Source organism: Bos mutus, chromosome 9 (assembly GCF_027580195.1).
Source record: "Bos mutus isolate GX-2022 chromosome 9, NWIPB_WYAK_1.1, whole genome shotgun sequence".
In the NCBI taxonomy this organism is placed as follows: domain Eukaryota; kingdom Metazoa; phylum Chordata; class Mammalia; order Artiodactyla; family Bovidae; genus Bos; species Bos mutus.
The window spans coordinates 69,849,294-69,864,598 of NC_091625.1; the positions used below are offsets into that span (position 1 = coordinate 69,849,294).

A 15,305-nucleotide genomic window follows, 5' to 3' on the forward strand; every position below is an offset into this window, starting at 1 on the left:
AGCATATTGCCCAAGTGGATCAGCTGTGGGCAGCAGAGCTGGGATTCCAACCCCAGGAGTCTGGGTCCAGAGTACACACACCCAGCACACACTCTGCTAGACGTCATGTCCATGAGTCTTCAAAGCCAATCATTTGTGGTGCTGTGAGCAGTCTTCCTTGAGTTAAAACTCTCTTTCTTAAGAAAATTTTATTTTGGAATAGTTATTTATCACAGCATTATTATCTTATGTATATTCAATAATGATGCTTTCCTATCAGTATTATATTTGCTTTAGAAACTGGTGTAACAAATTATCCACAGACTCAATGGCTTAAAGCAACAGAGCTTTATTTATTCTCTCAAAGTTCTAGAGGCCAGAAGTCTGAAATCAGGGTGTCAACAGGGCCACATTCTCTTCCCGGGAGAGAATCTAGGGGAGGATCCTTCTTTAGGTCTTCCAGCGTCTGGGGGCTCCAGGTGTTACTTGGCTTGGAGCTAAATCAGTCAGTCTCTGCCTCCATCTTCACATGGCCTTCTCCTCCAAATCTCTCCTCTTTTCAACCCTCCTTTTCTTTATAAGGATACCAGTCACTAAAGAGCTTCTCTGGTGGCTCAGCTGGTAAAGAATCTGGCTGCAAGGCAGCAGACCAGGGTTCAATCCTTGGGTCGGGAAGATCCCCTGGAGAAGGAAATGCAATCTACTCCAGTACTCTTGCCTGGGGAATTCCATGGACAGAGGAGCCTGGTGGGCTACAATCCGTGGGTCCCAAAGAGTTGGGCACAAGTGAGCAACTAAAATGTTCACTTTCTTTGTAAATTCAGTATAATCTTATCTTGAAGGCTTAATTTAATTACATTTGTGAAGACACTATTTTCCTACCTATCACCTTCTGAGGTGATGGGACGATAGGACATGGACATATCTTCTTGAGGGTCACCAACTGTCTGCAAGGTATCAGATGCATAAGACTGCTTGAATTATGAATGACGTCTACCAGAGAGTGCTTTGTGACGCTGTGTTTTGTGTGTTAATAAAGTTACATTAATATGTAATAATAATAGGCCTATTACATAGAATGCTATATTTTCTTTTGTAACTGGAGTTAATAAGATTTATTTGTTTTGCAGCAAATAATAGAACTTCCAATAGTCAATATGATGCTTTAATTACAAGTAATTTGGTCCCTATGTATGAAGCATTCAAAAGTAAGTATATACTTAGATTATTAATTTTAGTGACTCTTTGAACTTATGAACTAGACACATCCTTAACTGAAATTTGTTTCTGTTATTAGTCATTTTGTTCTTATGTTTTAAATATAGAAACAGGAAGGATATGTAACTTAAATTCTTTTCACAAAAGAATTAATTAAAGGAGATAATTACAAAATAAAACTTTACAAAATTGTACACATTTGTATTTATATATATACAATTGTATGTAATAATGCAAATGTATTATTTCTATACAAAATAAAATTTTTCTAATACTCACCATAAGTAAATGAAATGTGTTCATCCCGAGTCATAATTAAAAAAGCAGTATATATGTTCTGACTATTGTTTAATACTGTCTCCAAAGCAATTCAGCCCTAGGAAGTCCTTTGGAGACATATTTAACTATAATTTCAAGACTGCAACTGTATCAACAACAAAACCTACCATGGATGTGGCTGTTTAGTTTTTCTGCTTAGACTGTTTGCAGAACTCCTCAATGACCACTGACAAGTATTGAAGTAGAATTGGATGCTATTTAAATGTACCTGTTTATAACAGAAAATATTTCCGTGTTCAATAAAGGTAGATACTTTAAGCACTTTATTCCTTTATTTTTAGCCATGTGGGATTACTTCCATAGTGTTCTCCTTGTAAAATATGCCATGGAAAGAAATGGAGTCAATGTGGTTAGTGGACCAGTATTTGATTATGATTATGATGGCCATTTTGATGCTCCAGATGAAATTGCAGAGTAAGTAATTTGAAACCAAATGGACATTTTGATTTAGCAATAGGGTATCATAAGGGGAAACCTAAATATTTTAAATTAAAACTCAGTATTCTATTATATAACATATTTATGTAGAGATATAATTATTGACTATTTTCAACTAGTCTATCAAAAGACTTCACAAAATTTTTTTAAGGTAAAGACTTAAACCAACAGGCAAAGAAAAAAATGTCCAGGAAAGGTTTATCAAATTTTTTATTTGGAAAATTTCTAAACTAATGAGAAAGGAAAACAGTTTTGTCGCAGCTAAGGAAGTAGGGAATGCTCACTGTGCTATCAGAAAGTAGAGAACCAGTTCAGCAATAAATAAAAACAATCAAGAAGTGACTATTCAAAATATTGCCCAATAGTTCAAATAGTGGATGATTCATGAAAGTATCTCACAGGAGAGATTATGGGTGTCCTGTAGAAAACTAGTCCTGTTTATCTTTATAAACTTTATATTTACAAGTATCTTTGTAAACTAAGCTGTATATTTCTGTACTAAACCTGGTCATATAGATTGCTAGGAATTACTCCTGAATCCAGGACACAGGAACAGGAGTTGAAGTGTCATCCATGATTTTTCTATTATCAAAATAGACTGTACTAAGCTATGGTAATGTCTAAGCCTAGACTATGTAAAGCAATGATCTCTACTTATACCTTCTGATAAGATAACATTTATGACCACTAATTAAGCTTGTCACCTTTTAAATTTTGTTTGCCTTGTCCTTATGTCAGTGTTTATTGATCCTGTCTTTCTCCATTTAATAATTCTAGCAAATGCTTTGATAGCACTTTACTCCATGCTAGGTATGCTTCTAAGCATTTACAGATACTTTATTTAATCTGAGAAAGATCCTCATGTTAGATCCCATTAGCTCCCATTTAGAAAAAGAAACTGAAGCACAGAGAGGTTAAGAAACTTGTGTAAGTTCCACAGCTAAGTAGTGAAGCCAGAACCCAGGCAGTCTAGCTCTGATTCTAAATCACAGTAACATAGTTATACCAGTTATACCGTACTTATACCAGTTCATTTTCCTTTTAGTGGACTCACACTAATAGCTTACCTTTATTTTGCACTTGAAACTTTTAAAGGCACTTTTATATTTATTATCTGAGACTAAAGGACTGTCAGATCAGCTGTATGAATTTATCCCTGTCTATGCTGTGAAAATGGTACCACAGGATCACCTCCGTGTTAAAGTTGAGTAAACTTAGAAAGTCATAGAATATTAGAGGATTAGTACACATCCAATGTCTAGTAGAAGTGTGCAGCTAGTCTTGGAATCCCAGATCCTTCATTCCCAGCCCCTGCTGTATTAGGAAATGTCACTAGAAAGTATAAAGTCAACAAAACTAGGAGGCAGAATATCATGCTCTTGCTTTTCTTTGTGTTCTAATATTTTCCATGATAGAATGACCAAGCTTGGACTTCTGTAAATCTTGATTCTGGCTCAATAAGGCTTAAAAATGTGTGATAAGATTTTATATTTTCTATTTATTTACTTTCTTTAGCTATAATTTTACCTTGGTGTTTCTTTAAAAAAAAAAATATATATATATAGACGATAATCTTCAGAAGCAAAAGTATAATAACATCAAATGTTTTCAATTATGCTTTTAGCTATGCAGTCAACACCAGTGTTCCCATCCCAACGCACTACTTCGTGGTGTTGACTAGTTGTAAAAACCAGAGCCAAACCCCTGATGCCTGCACTGGGTGGTTGGACGTCTTACCCTTTGTCATCCCTCACCGACCTACCAATGTGGAAAGTTGTCCCGTGAGTATGCCCCCAGAGAGGCCCTGGGCCCAGAGAAAATGATTCATCAGAGCTCACCTGGCCTTTCAGAAAGTGGTTCTGACTACAGTACATATTTTAGGTGTTTCCTAGGTTAGAGTTGTACTAAATGTGACCTCATTTTTGAACTTTCCCTTAGACTACTGATCTCTATGTAATTAACATTAATTTAAACATGAATATTTAAATATTAATGTAAACATTCATATGCTTACATGAACATGTGTTTATCTATGCTTGTCATATATATTTTGTTTAGATATATTTTACTCACATTCACTAATAAGGGAAGGGTTGTAGCTTATTAATCTTTTATTCTGAATGCACACCTTAAGGTTCTGTCCCAATGTTGGCACGAAATTAATGCTTCTCAAGTGACTATGTAAATATAAAAATCCCATCAACTTGAAACGTGAGGTCCAAAAATATATATATATATTATGTATATATATACTTTTTCCTAAATATATACATATATTTACAAAATAAGTTGGTTCAAATGACATTCCTTGTTTAATATCATGTATTAGGCCACTTCAAAATCTTGTGGATCAAGGCAAATTACATGTAAATATTTACTTTGACTTCATATATGTTCTTCATAGAAAAAATATCCATCCTGGTAATTGGTCTTTACTGAAGTCATTCAACAAATATATTGAATACCTTGTAACTGCACAGTATCATGACAGATACGTTTTAGAATGCACCAGGGAGGAATATATTGTCTCTGCCCTCAAGGAGTTCATATATAACTTTGATATGTAAATTATATATGTAAATGAGATGCAGACACACTAATGGGTTACTTGATCATATAAGAATTATTTTAAAAATTAGAAAGTAAGAGACACTACAAAGTTAGGATTCATTGCCAAATACTGTCATATGTTTCAAATTTGAAACACATCTAGCTGGAATAATCCATAATGGTTACATAAACTGAGATGGAAGTAAGGCCCTAAAAGATGGGCATCATTTGAACAGAGTGAAAAGATTAGAAAGACTTTTCCATGGAGATAATGAAGGGAGGGACTTGGTAACTGCCTGGATGCAAGAGCCAAAGGAAAATGGAGAGTCAAAGCTGAATTAGAGATTTTAAATGTAGACAATTAGAAAAAAGGGAAGTTAGGAATGAGAACTATTTTGGCAGGTAGGTAGGATAATTAAGAGTAGGCACATCTGATTTGTAGAAATGGGCGTTCACATGGAAAATCCCATGGGCTATTACGGATGGATTAAAGCTTAAATTCTAGGCCAGGTTGAGATTCCTCTCTATTCTTTCAGGTATTGAACACGTAACTGCCCTCACCATGCTGTGAACTCTGGGTAATACACAAATAAATCAGACATGAATTATAGCAAAAAAAAAAAAAAAGGCTCATAGTCTAGCACTGAGAAGCCTAGTCAAACAGAGAAAAGAAAAGTAAATGGCACAAAGAGGGACAGGTAAAATTGTTGTAGGATCTCAAAGGAGAAATACTTTCTGGTAAGGAAAGCAACATTCTAGTTGAGTCTTGAAGATAGGATTTGAACTTGAGTGTTTGATGGTTGCTTTCACTGACTAGAAATGGAGGGCAAAGGTCAGAGGCTAAGCAATGGATCACTCACAGTCCTAGAACCATGAAGAGTTTCCAAACAAGAAGCTATCAGGAGATGTTGTATAGTTGAAACTCTTCCTATTTGTCTTGTCAGAAGTTTATTTAGTTGAGACAAGGGGAAGCTGCTATTATGCACTTCCTCTTCTAGGGGCAGACTTTGGTGACTGATACTCTTGGTGTGATACTCTTTTCCACTCAATCAGGAATAAATAGTTCTTTATCATAGAGGTTCCAGGTAGCCACTCATAATGGGTGTGCAAAGAAGAAATTATTTGCTATCCCTGATTTAGGCCCTTATTACCTTCTCTTAGGACCTTTTGAAAATGAATTTTAAGTAGTTTCATTGTGTCCTGTCCTTTTCACCTTTACCTCTGTATACTACGACCAAGTTCCTCATCTTAAAATTTAGCTTTTCATTACGAGTATTTTCTCATCCACAAACTTTGCTTATCTATCTACCCTGAATAAAAGTACTGTACAAAAACAGCAAAAATCCCTCAGCCTGTACGTAAGGCTTTTCACAATTTACCCTCAGTTGACTTTGCAGACCCAAGTTCCAGGCCAACTGAAGTTCTTGAAATTACTTGACCAGCGCTTAGGTTTCCCTACCTCCATGTCCTTGCTCATGAGCTTCTCTCTTCTAGAATGCCTTTCTTTGCTATCTGCTAAAAATTCCACCTACACTTCAAGGTGAAGCACAAATGGTACAAAGCTTTTCCTGTGCATCGACAGGGGAGACGGTCTCAAAATTAATAAGGCATCATTTCTATTGACTAAGACATGAAGACCATTAAGCGGGACATATTCCAAGATTTTAAAGAATTGACAGGATAGTAATCAGGGCATGAGGTTGGATAAACAGAACTATGAGACGTAATATGATGAATATGAAACAAGCTATGATTATAAGAGAGGCTGTGACATTGATATATGTGACTGTCAATTTGATATGAAGGAGGGAAGAGACAGGACGATAAAGTCAGGTAACTGAAAATTTAGGTGTGACTGGCCAAGAAATACAGAAAATGATCAGTTGTTTCGTGAGGGATAAATTTGTTGTTTGTGGTCCTTCAATCGAGAAACTAGTTGAATACCTAAGAGGCTACAGTAGAGAATAGAATGCCAATGCCTGGGTTTTGGAGTTGAATATCTGAGTTCATTTACTGATTTGGCCTCTTTGGGGAAACAGCTGAGTGTCACTTTCCTCAAATGTATGAAACAATTCACCCCCTAATGAAGTTGTTGTGAAAATTAAATATTTCATATAGACTCCTAAAAATTCTCAATAAACAGTAAGCAAATGGGGGTCATTATAAATAAATCACATTTCATGAAGGACTTACATTGTAAAGTCAATATAAAGTGAAATCTTGTATACAGATAAAATCACATAGAATCAAATCACCAAGAAAGTAGAGTACCTACACAAGTTATGCCTTGGAAAGAAAGTTAAAGTGTTAGTCACTCAGTTATGTCTGACTGTTTGTAACCCCATAGACTGTTGCCCATCAGGCTCACCTGTCCATGGAATTCTCCAGGCAAGAATACTGGAGTGGGTGGCCATTCTCTTCTCCAGAGGATCTGCTTGACCCAGGGATAGAACCTGGATCTCCTGAATTGCAGACAGATTCTTTACTGTTTGAGTGATGTAGAACTCGCCAACACTTCCACTAGTATTAGAACAAGTAATTGTGCTTTAATTGTGCAATTGTGAAATAGTTAGCTTGCTTTAAGGGTCATACTATATGAAAACTCTGCATTTTTAAGTATTCTAATCACTGAGTCTGTGGAGGTACTCACACTGCAAGAGGTTTGAGGCAACTGACACCATTTGTAGAAATGGCAGAGTCACAATTCCACCTCACACTTGATGTAGAGAACTTGATTCTTATTTCCTTTCTTCCTTTGTTTTTCCGTCATTTCTTCCCTCTTTCTTCTTTTTCTTTTTCCCCTTAACTTTGTATTATTAAATTCCTGTCAGATAAATGAGAATGTTGCTGTAAGTCCACGTGACTATCTGTGTTTTAACTTAGTATATGTCGGAAATGTAATTGTGTGTGTGCTTAGTAGTTCACGCGTGTCCAGCTCTTCGCAATCCTGTGGACTGTAGCCTGCCAGGCTTCTCTGTCCATGGACTTCTCCAGGCCAAATACTGGAGTGGGTTGCCATTCCCTTCTCTCAGGGATCTTCCCGACCCAGGGATCGAACCAAGGTCTCCTGCATTGTAGGCAGATTTTTTACCATCTGAGCTACCAGGGAAGCCTGGAAATGTAATCGGGGGTATACAATTGTACTGTAAATAGAATTGGGGATAAGACAATACAGGTATGGAACTTAGAGGAGATCAGAATTATAGAGATAGATTTTGTATTAAATCACAGGAGTGAAAGGAAATTGCCAAATAGAAGAAAGTAGAGAGAGGAGGCCCAAAGATCAGATGTCTGTTCTTCCAGGAGGGCAAACAACTGAAGTAAGCTGAGGAAACAGAAGGCGTCATTGAATAAGGGAGCGAGCTATGAAAGATAAAGAAGGAACTTTCAGAACAGCTAAGCGAAAGGGCTACAAAAATTCCACTAAATTAGGTCATCCTCATCTAGATGGTTTCATTAGTGTGATGCCAACAATGACCAGACTATAAGTGAATAAGGAAGCAGTTAGGGGAGAAAAACACTGAAACTGATATTACCTCAAAAACTTACAAATTAAGTTTTATTTGGGGTGTATACAATAGTTCTATTTATGTAATAGGTGATCAAAAGCATATATTTAAATATGGTTCATAGAAACTCAATATACACAAGGCTTCTATTCCTTTGGGATGCATTGGTACAGCTAGAGCAGTTGTCTATAGCTGAATTCTGTTCAGATTGGTTGGTGCTGGTGAACTATCTGATATGAAATAGCTTGAGTATTACCCCTGCCTAGGTATAATTATGTTGTTCTTTAAGATCATTTCTTTGCAGTTTTACAAAAGATTGTCAGGTGTTCACTAAACATTCAGTTAGATGGATACCAAATAAGCCAGGAGAAAATAGAACAATAAAAGCCAAATGGGAGAAAACTTTATGGGAAAAGTGATCAAAACCATTCAATGTTGCTAAAATGTGAGAAAGTGAAATGAAATTCGTTCAGTCATGTCCGACTCTTTGCCACCCCATGGATTATACAGTCCATGGAATTCTCCAGGCCAGAATACTGGACTGGGTAGCCTTTCGCTTCTCCAGGGGATCTTCTTGATCTAGGAATCGAACCAGGGTCTCCTGCATTGCAGGCAGATTCTTTACAAATTGAGCTATGGGGGAAGCCCTAAAGAGTGAAGGCAGGAAGAAAAGACTGAATTTGATTCCCATTAGAAATATAAGTTAAAATTAGCACATCACATATTTATTTAACAAACAATAACTCATCTCATGAATCTTACCTGGAAAAATACTTTAGAGGTTTGAAACAGTGATTTCCTCTTATACTTCCTCTGGCTCAAATAGTAGCTGCCTATTTTAAACTTGCATATTTAAAAAACAAGTGAACAAGTATGCTAAAGTTAATTGAAAGTTATCCATGCAAACTCATCTAATTAGCGAACTTGTAAACTTTCTTACTTTAAAAAATAGCTAGAAATTTAGCAACTTCATATAACTGTCAGAAAAGTCAAAAATAAAGAATAAGGCATTTCATAGCAATCCATGGCTCCAAATTATTGAACTAACCGTATATATATATATATATATATGTACAGTATTTATGGTAAAATTTTTTTACTATGCTATTTATAATTTTTTCAATATGCTATTTTTCATATTTAGTTAAAAACCTACTGAAAGTCAAATGGCCAAGAAATATCTGAAAAGACACTCAATAATACTCAGAGTAATAAGCTTTAAATATGGATAAAGCACTATTTTGCAACATGGTTTGGCAAGGATATGGAGAAATGGGGATTATCCTCCCCTGTCAGTGGAAGTGTAAATTGTTATATGCACTTTGAGGAGTGTTCAGTTCAGTTCAGTTTAGTCGCTCAGTCGTATCCAACTCTTTGAAGAGTGCTAGGTTTACTATTTAGTAAAATTAAAGTTGCATATACTCTATGACCCAGCAATTTCATTTATATATCCTAGAAACTCATGTTCTTAAACATAGAAGACATGTGCCAATTTATTCATGACACTATTATTTATAATGCCAAAAATACTATCAATATGTCAATGAAAATATTAACTGAGCTGCCGCAAACCACAGCTAAAAATAGATGATTTAACTAGATTTAGATATTTCACTATGAATAGATTACAAACATAAAATTGAATGAAAAAATATAGAATCTCATTTATATCATTTATATAAGTTTGAAAACATAAATCAATGCTATATATTTTATATTGATGTTCAGTAAAAGTTAAAAAAACACAGACTGGATTCACATTGACTCATGACAATGATTTCCTCTGAGTAAGACTTGACTTCATCTTTAATGTTTCATTTCTTTAAAAAAGTTATATCTGAAGTAAATATAAAAGTGGTTCTACTTTATGGCAGTCTGTATTTGCTATTGTATAGTTTGTACTTTCATTTTTCTTTTTATGTTAACGTACACCAAAATTTAGCTCTATCAAATTAAGATTTAAGGCAATAAAAACCATAAGAACAAATATCGAATCAATGAGTTGGACATTTTAAGCTAATATAATGTTGTATGTCAATATACCTCAGAAAAAAAAACAAGCAAACAAAAAAACCACAGGAAAAAGGGACAACTTCTAAGTAATAAAAGAATTTTCTAAAAAAAAAGAATTTCCTGTTAATGAAAATCCATGCTCCAGGGGAAATAATCTTTTGCTTTTCTGTTTCAGGAAAATAAATCAGAATCTCTTTGGGTTGAAGAAAGATTCAATGTACATACCGCCCGCGTGCGTGATGTGGAACTTCTTACTGGACTTGACTTTTATCAGGAAAAAGCACAGCCTGTCTCTGAAATTTTGCAACTGAAGACATATTTGCCCGTATTTGAAACTGTTATTTAACTTAATATATAAAACAACTTGGGCAAATTGTGAATGATTTTTTTCCCGTTGAAGACCATAAAACAAAATGTTCTATTTTCCTTAACTCTACTAAAAGCTGTATTGTGTAATTTTAATTATTCCTGTCTCTTTTTCATTTCTATAAAAATATAATGTTTTAAAGTTACACACTTTGCACACACTGTGCTACATTATTCCTTCCTTATTATCTCATTTATAATCCTTGGCTATCTTTTTCTTCCCAACATTATCTAAATAGAAAGCAGAGTACGAGAAGTAGGTCTCACTTTTGAACGAAATCAATTCTACATCAGTTTTGTTATAAAACTTTTTACACTTAGCAATCAGGCAATATGTATTAAAATAAAAAAATACACATTGCCTTCATTCAATAATTTCATTTGTAAAAGTGGTGCCAACAGATATACTTTGCACAAATGCATGAAAGTATCATCTTTTACGAAGACCAAGTGGTAGTGATGGTTAAGTTGTTAAGTCATGTCCAACTCTTGTGACCTCATGGACAGTAGCCCTCCTGGCTCCTATGTCCATGAGATTTCCCAAGCAAATATACTGGAGTGGCTTACCATTTCCTTCTCCATACGAAGACCAGAAAATAACCTAAAAGTCTTGTTGAGCAAATTATGTTCATGCATGCTAAGTTGCTTCAGTTGTGTCCGACTGTTTGTGACACTATAGACTAGCCCATCAGGCTCCTCTGTCCATGGGATTCTCCAGGCATGAATACTGGAATGGGTTGCCATTTGCTACTCCAGGGGATCTTCCCAACCCAGGGAATGAACTCGCATCTCATGTTTCCTGCATTGACAGGCAAGTTCTTTATTTTACCATTAGCACCATGTGAGCTAATGGTAAGCCCAGATGAGCAAATTATGGAGTTTATTTAAACAAACAGTGGAATGTGATTCCACTGCTATAAACAAAGAAGTTGGTCTATATATTGATGCCGGTATGGCTATTGTTAAATGAAGAGCAAAGAGTGATAGAATAGTAATGTATAGTATGCTATCATTTTTAAGGGACTGGCAAAACTTCTCTTTAAGTGAAAGTGTTAGTCTCTTGGTTGTGTCCGACTCTTTGCGATCCCATGGACCATAGCCCACCAGGCTCCTCTGTCCGTGGGATTCTTCAGGCAAGAATACTGGAGTGGGTTGCCATTTCCTTCTCCAGGGGATCTCCCCAACCCAGGGGTTGAACTTGTGTCTCCTGCATTGCAGGCAGATTCTTTACCGTCTAAGCCAATCTCTTTAAGAGCTGGATAATAAAAGTTTTTAGGCCATACAGAATGTTGCAACTATTTGACTCTGTTAATACATTGAGGAAGTGGTCATAGATGATACATAAAAGGAACTGGAGTAACTGTGTTTCACTAAAACTTTATTTACAAAAACAGGTAGGGGCTAGAGTTGGTCCATGGACTGCAATTTGTCAACCCTTGATTTATGTCTTAAGCCAGGGTGGCACAAATTAATACTGAGAGATGGAGATAAAATTTTTATTTTGTGCCCTTTGACATTACCAAAAATTAAAAAAAAAAAACTTACTTTATACATATGTATCTCTTTAATTTTTAAAAATGTGATTTTTAAAAATTTTATTTGTTTTTCATTGAAGGATAATTACTTTACAGAATTTTGCTGTTAAATGTGATTATTAAGCAAAGAGATCCCAGTATTCATTTGGTAAGTAATAGTATTGGTCAGATTTTAAGATTTGCAGACTGGCAATGTTCCAGACTCATTTCTGATATATATACACCAGTTCATCCAGGGGACACAGGCTTTGTTGGTGACAAAAAAATCTTGTGGCCTGAGCTTCAAAAAGTCAGACTATTACTATTATGATTTCAACTGAATTAATTATAGCTAAAAGTTAAATGTTAGCTTAGGATCATTGGATTTTTATTAACACCACATAAAGAGTTGGATTTAAAATGTACAATATAGAGAGGCTGAAAGACAAGACAAAAAGATGGAAATTATTTCCAGCTAAGTGTCAGTCAAAAATGTTGATGCCCGGTATATACACAGAATTCCTCCAATCAGTGGTCCCCTGCCCCACCATGGCCTGTAAACCAGATAAGACCACCTGGAATTTAGACCCCACTTTGCGGCAAGACAAGTGAAGGATGGTTTAGTGCTGAACTGCATTTAAACTCTGGATGCCCTCATTACTTCTGAATTTCTCTTAAAGTAACTAAATTGTTTTCGGTATCAGATTAAATGGGTACTCAACACAGAAATAAAAATTTCACAAAGAGAAACAAAATCACATATTTTTGCACAGAGATTGTGTAATGTACTTTTTTTGGTATCATTATCTCATTAAAAAGATATATGTATGTGTAAAATCATTCTGACAGAAAGACAATGAGTTAACAATTTATGGAATTACAGGATATTTACAATTGCTAATTTATAACTTTCAGTGTGTAGTCTAGTTTTTATAATGAACTTGTTTGTAAAAATATAAAAAATACAGTTGCATTAAAGGAAATATTTATTTAGAAAGAATTTGAAAGACACAGAAAGGTTGTAAGAATAGCATAAAGAACTCTGTATAACCTCCACCCATCTTTACTAATTGTTAATATTCTCACTATGTATATTTATGGATAGCTTTAATTTTTCCCCTGATCTTTCTGAGAGTATGTTGGAGTATCATGCCCATTTATGCAGCAAAAGTTCAGGGTTTATCTCCTAAGATCAAGGACATTCGTACAACCACAGTCAGGAAGTTTAATGATGATACAATATCATTTTTTAATTTCCAGATCAAATCTAGTTTTTTTCTCATCTTCAGTTATGTCCTTTAAAGTATTTTATTTTCTGTGACCATGCCCTCCCCCCGGCCCCAAACAGAATCATGTATTGCATTAAGTTTTCTTTCCTCTTTGGTACAACATTTCCTCAGCCCCTACCAAGTAATGTTAACATTTTGGAGAGTTGATTTATTTTGTAGGCTGTTCCTCAATTTGGGTTTGTCTATATTTCCTCATAATGTTTTGTATTTTTGGCAAATGCTACATCAGTGGTGGGCTTCCCTGGTAGCTCAACTGCAGGTAAAGAATCTGCCTGCAATGTGGGAGACCTGGGTCTGGGTTCGATCCCTGGATTGGGACAGTCCCCTGGAAAAGGGAATGGCTACCCACTCTAGTATTCTGGCCTGGAGAATTCCATGGACTGTATGGGGTCACAGAGAGTTGGACACGACTGAGTGACTTTCACTTTTTTTACCTCAGTGATAGCGTGCTCAGTGCTTCATTTCTGGGAGCACAAGATGTTCAACTTTGCCATTACTGCTCAGGCCAAATTTGGTCCTGTGATTACGTTGGTGATCACTAGGTTTTCCTTCTGCAAAGAGAGTGTTTACTCTTTGTAAATTGGGAGTTATTTGTGGTGAGATAGTTGAGAACCAGAAGTATCCTGTTTCTCATTAAATTTTTACCTGTCTTTAGTATCCAATAATTATTCTTCCTTGATTCAGTTTTTACTATGACAGTTCCAAAGGGTGATTTTAAAAACTGCCATTATTCAACCTATATTTATTGGCTTTCACGACCCAGATAATCACGATGGTGTGATCACTCACCTAGAGCCAGACATCCTGGAATGTGAAGTCAAGTGGGCCTTAGAAAGCATCACTATGAACAAAGCTAGTGGAGGTGATGGAATTCCAGTTGAGCTATTCCAAATCCTGAAAGATGATGCTGTGAAAGTGCTGCACTCAATATGCCAGCAAATTTGGAAAACTCAGCAGTGGCCACAGGACTGGAAAAGGTCCGTTTTCATTCCAATCCCAAAGAAAGGCAATGCCAAAGAATGCTCAGACTACTGCACAATTGCACTCATCTCACATGCTAGTAAAGTAATGCTCAAATTCTCCAAGCCAGGCTTCAGAAATACGTGAACTGTGAACTTCCTGATGTTCAAGCTGGTTTTAGAAAAGGCAGAGGAACCAGAGATCAAATTGCCAACATCCGCTGGATCATGGAAAAAGCAAGAGAGTTTCAGAAAAACATCTATTTCTGCTTTATTGACTATGCCAAAGCCTTTGTGTGGATCACAATAGACTGTGGAAAATTCTTCAAGAGATGGGAATACCAGACCACCTGATCTGCCTCTTGAGAAATTTGTATGCAGGTCAGGAAGCCACAGTTAGAACTGGACATGGAACAACAGACTGGTTCCAAATAGGAAAAGGAGTACATCAAGCCTGTATATTGTCACCCTGCTTATTTAACTTATATGCAGAGTACATCATGAGAAATGCTGGACTGGGAGAAACACAAGCTGGAATCAAGATTGCTGGGAGAAATATCAATAACCTCAGATATGCAGATGACACCATCCTTATGGCAGAAGGTGAAGAGGAATTCAAAAGCCTCTTGATGAAGGTGAAAGTGGAGAGTGAAAAAGTTGGCCTAAAGCTCAACATTCAGAAAACGAAGATCATGGCATCTGGTCCCATCACTTCATGGGAAATAGATGGGGAAACAGTGGAAACAGTGTCAGACTTTATTTTTCTGGGCTCCCAAATCAGTGCAGATGGTGACTGCAGCCATGAAATTAAAAGACGCTTACTCCTTGGAAGGAAAGTTATGACCAACCTAGATAGCATATTCAAAAGCAGAGACATTACTTTGCCAACAAAGGTTCATCTAGTCAAGGCTATGGTTTTTCCTGTGGTCATGTATGGATGTGAGAGTTGGACTGTGAAGAAGGCTGAGCGCCGAAGAATTGATACTTTTGAACTGTGGTGTTGGAGAAGACTCTTGAGAGTCTCTTGGACTGCAAGGAGATCCAACCAGTCCATTCTGAAGGAGATCAGCCTTGGGATTTCTTTGGAAGGAATGCTAAAGCTGAAACTCCAGTACTTTGGCCACCTCATGT

General features: G+C 36.1%; 1 protein-coding gene across 1 annotated transcript in view; it reads left to right on the forward strand.

Moving 5' to 3' along the window:
* The window catches only part of ENPP3 (ectonucleotide pyrophosphatase/phosphodiesterase 3), a 91,380-nt gene extending 77,768 nt beyond the window's left edge, over window positions 1-13,612 (forward strand). The window contains exons 22-25 of the mRNA XM_005907294.3: window positions 1,110-1,187; window positions 1,818-1,950; window positions 3,599-3,755; window positions 10,222-13,612. Coding sequence (XP_005907356.1) covers window positions 1,110-1,187; window positions 1,818-1,950; window positions 3,599-3,755; window positions 10,222-10,392 — 539 coding nt within the window. The 3' untranslated portion in view covers window positions 10,393-13,612. The remainder of the gene's footprint in view (window positions 1-1,109; window positions 1,188-1,817; window positions 1,951-3,598; window positions 3,756-10,221) is intronic.
* Window positions 13,613-15,305: the final 1,693 nt, after the last annotated feature.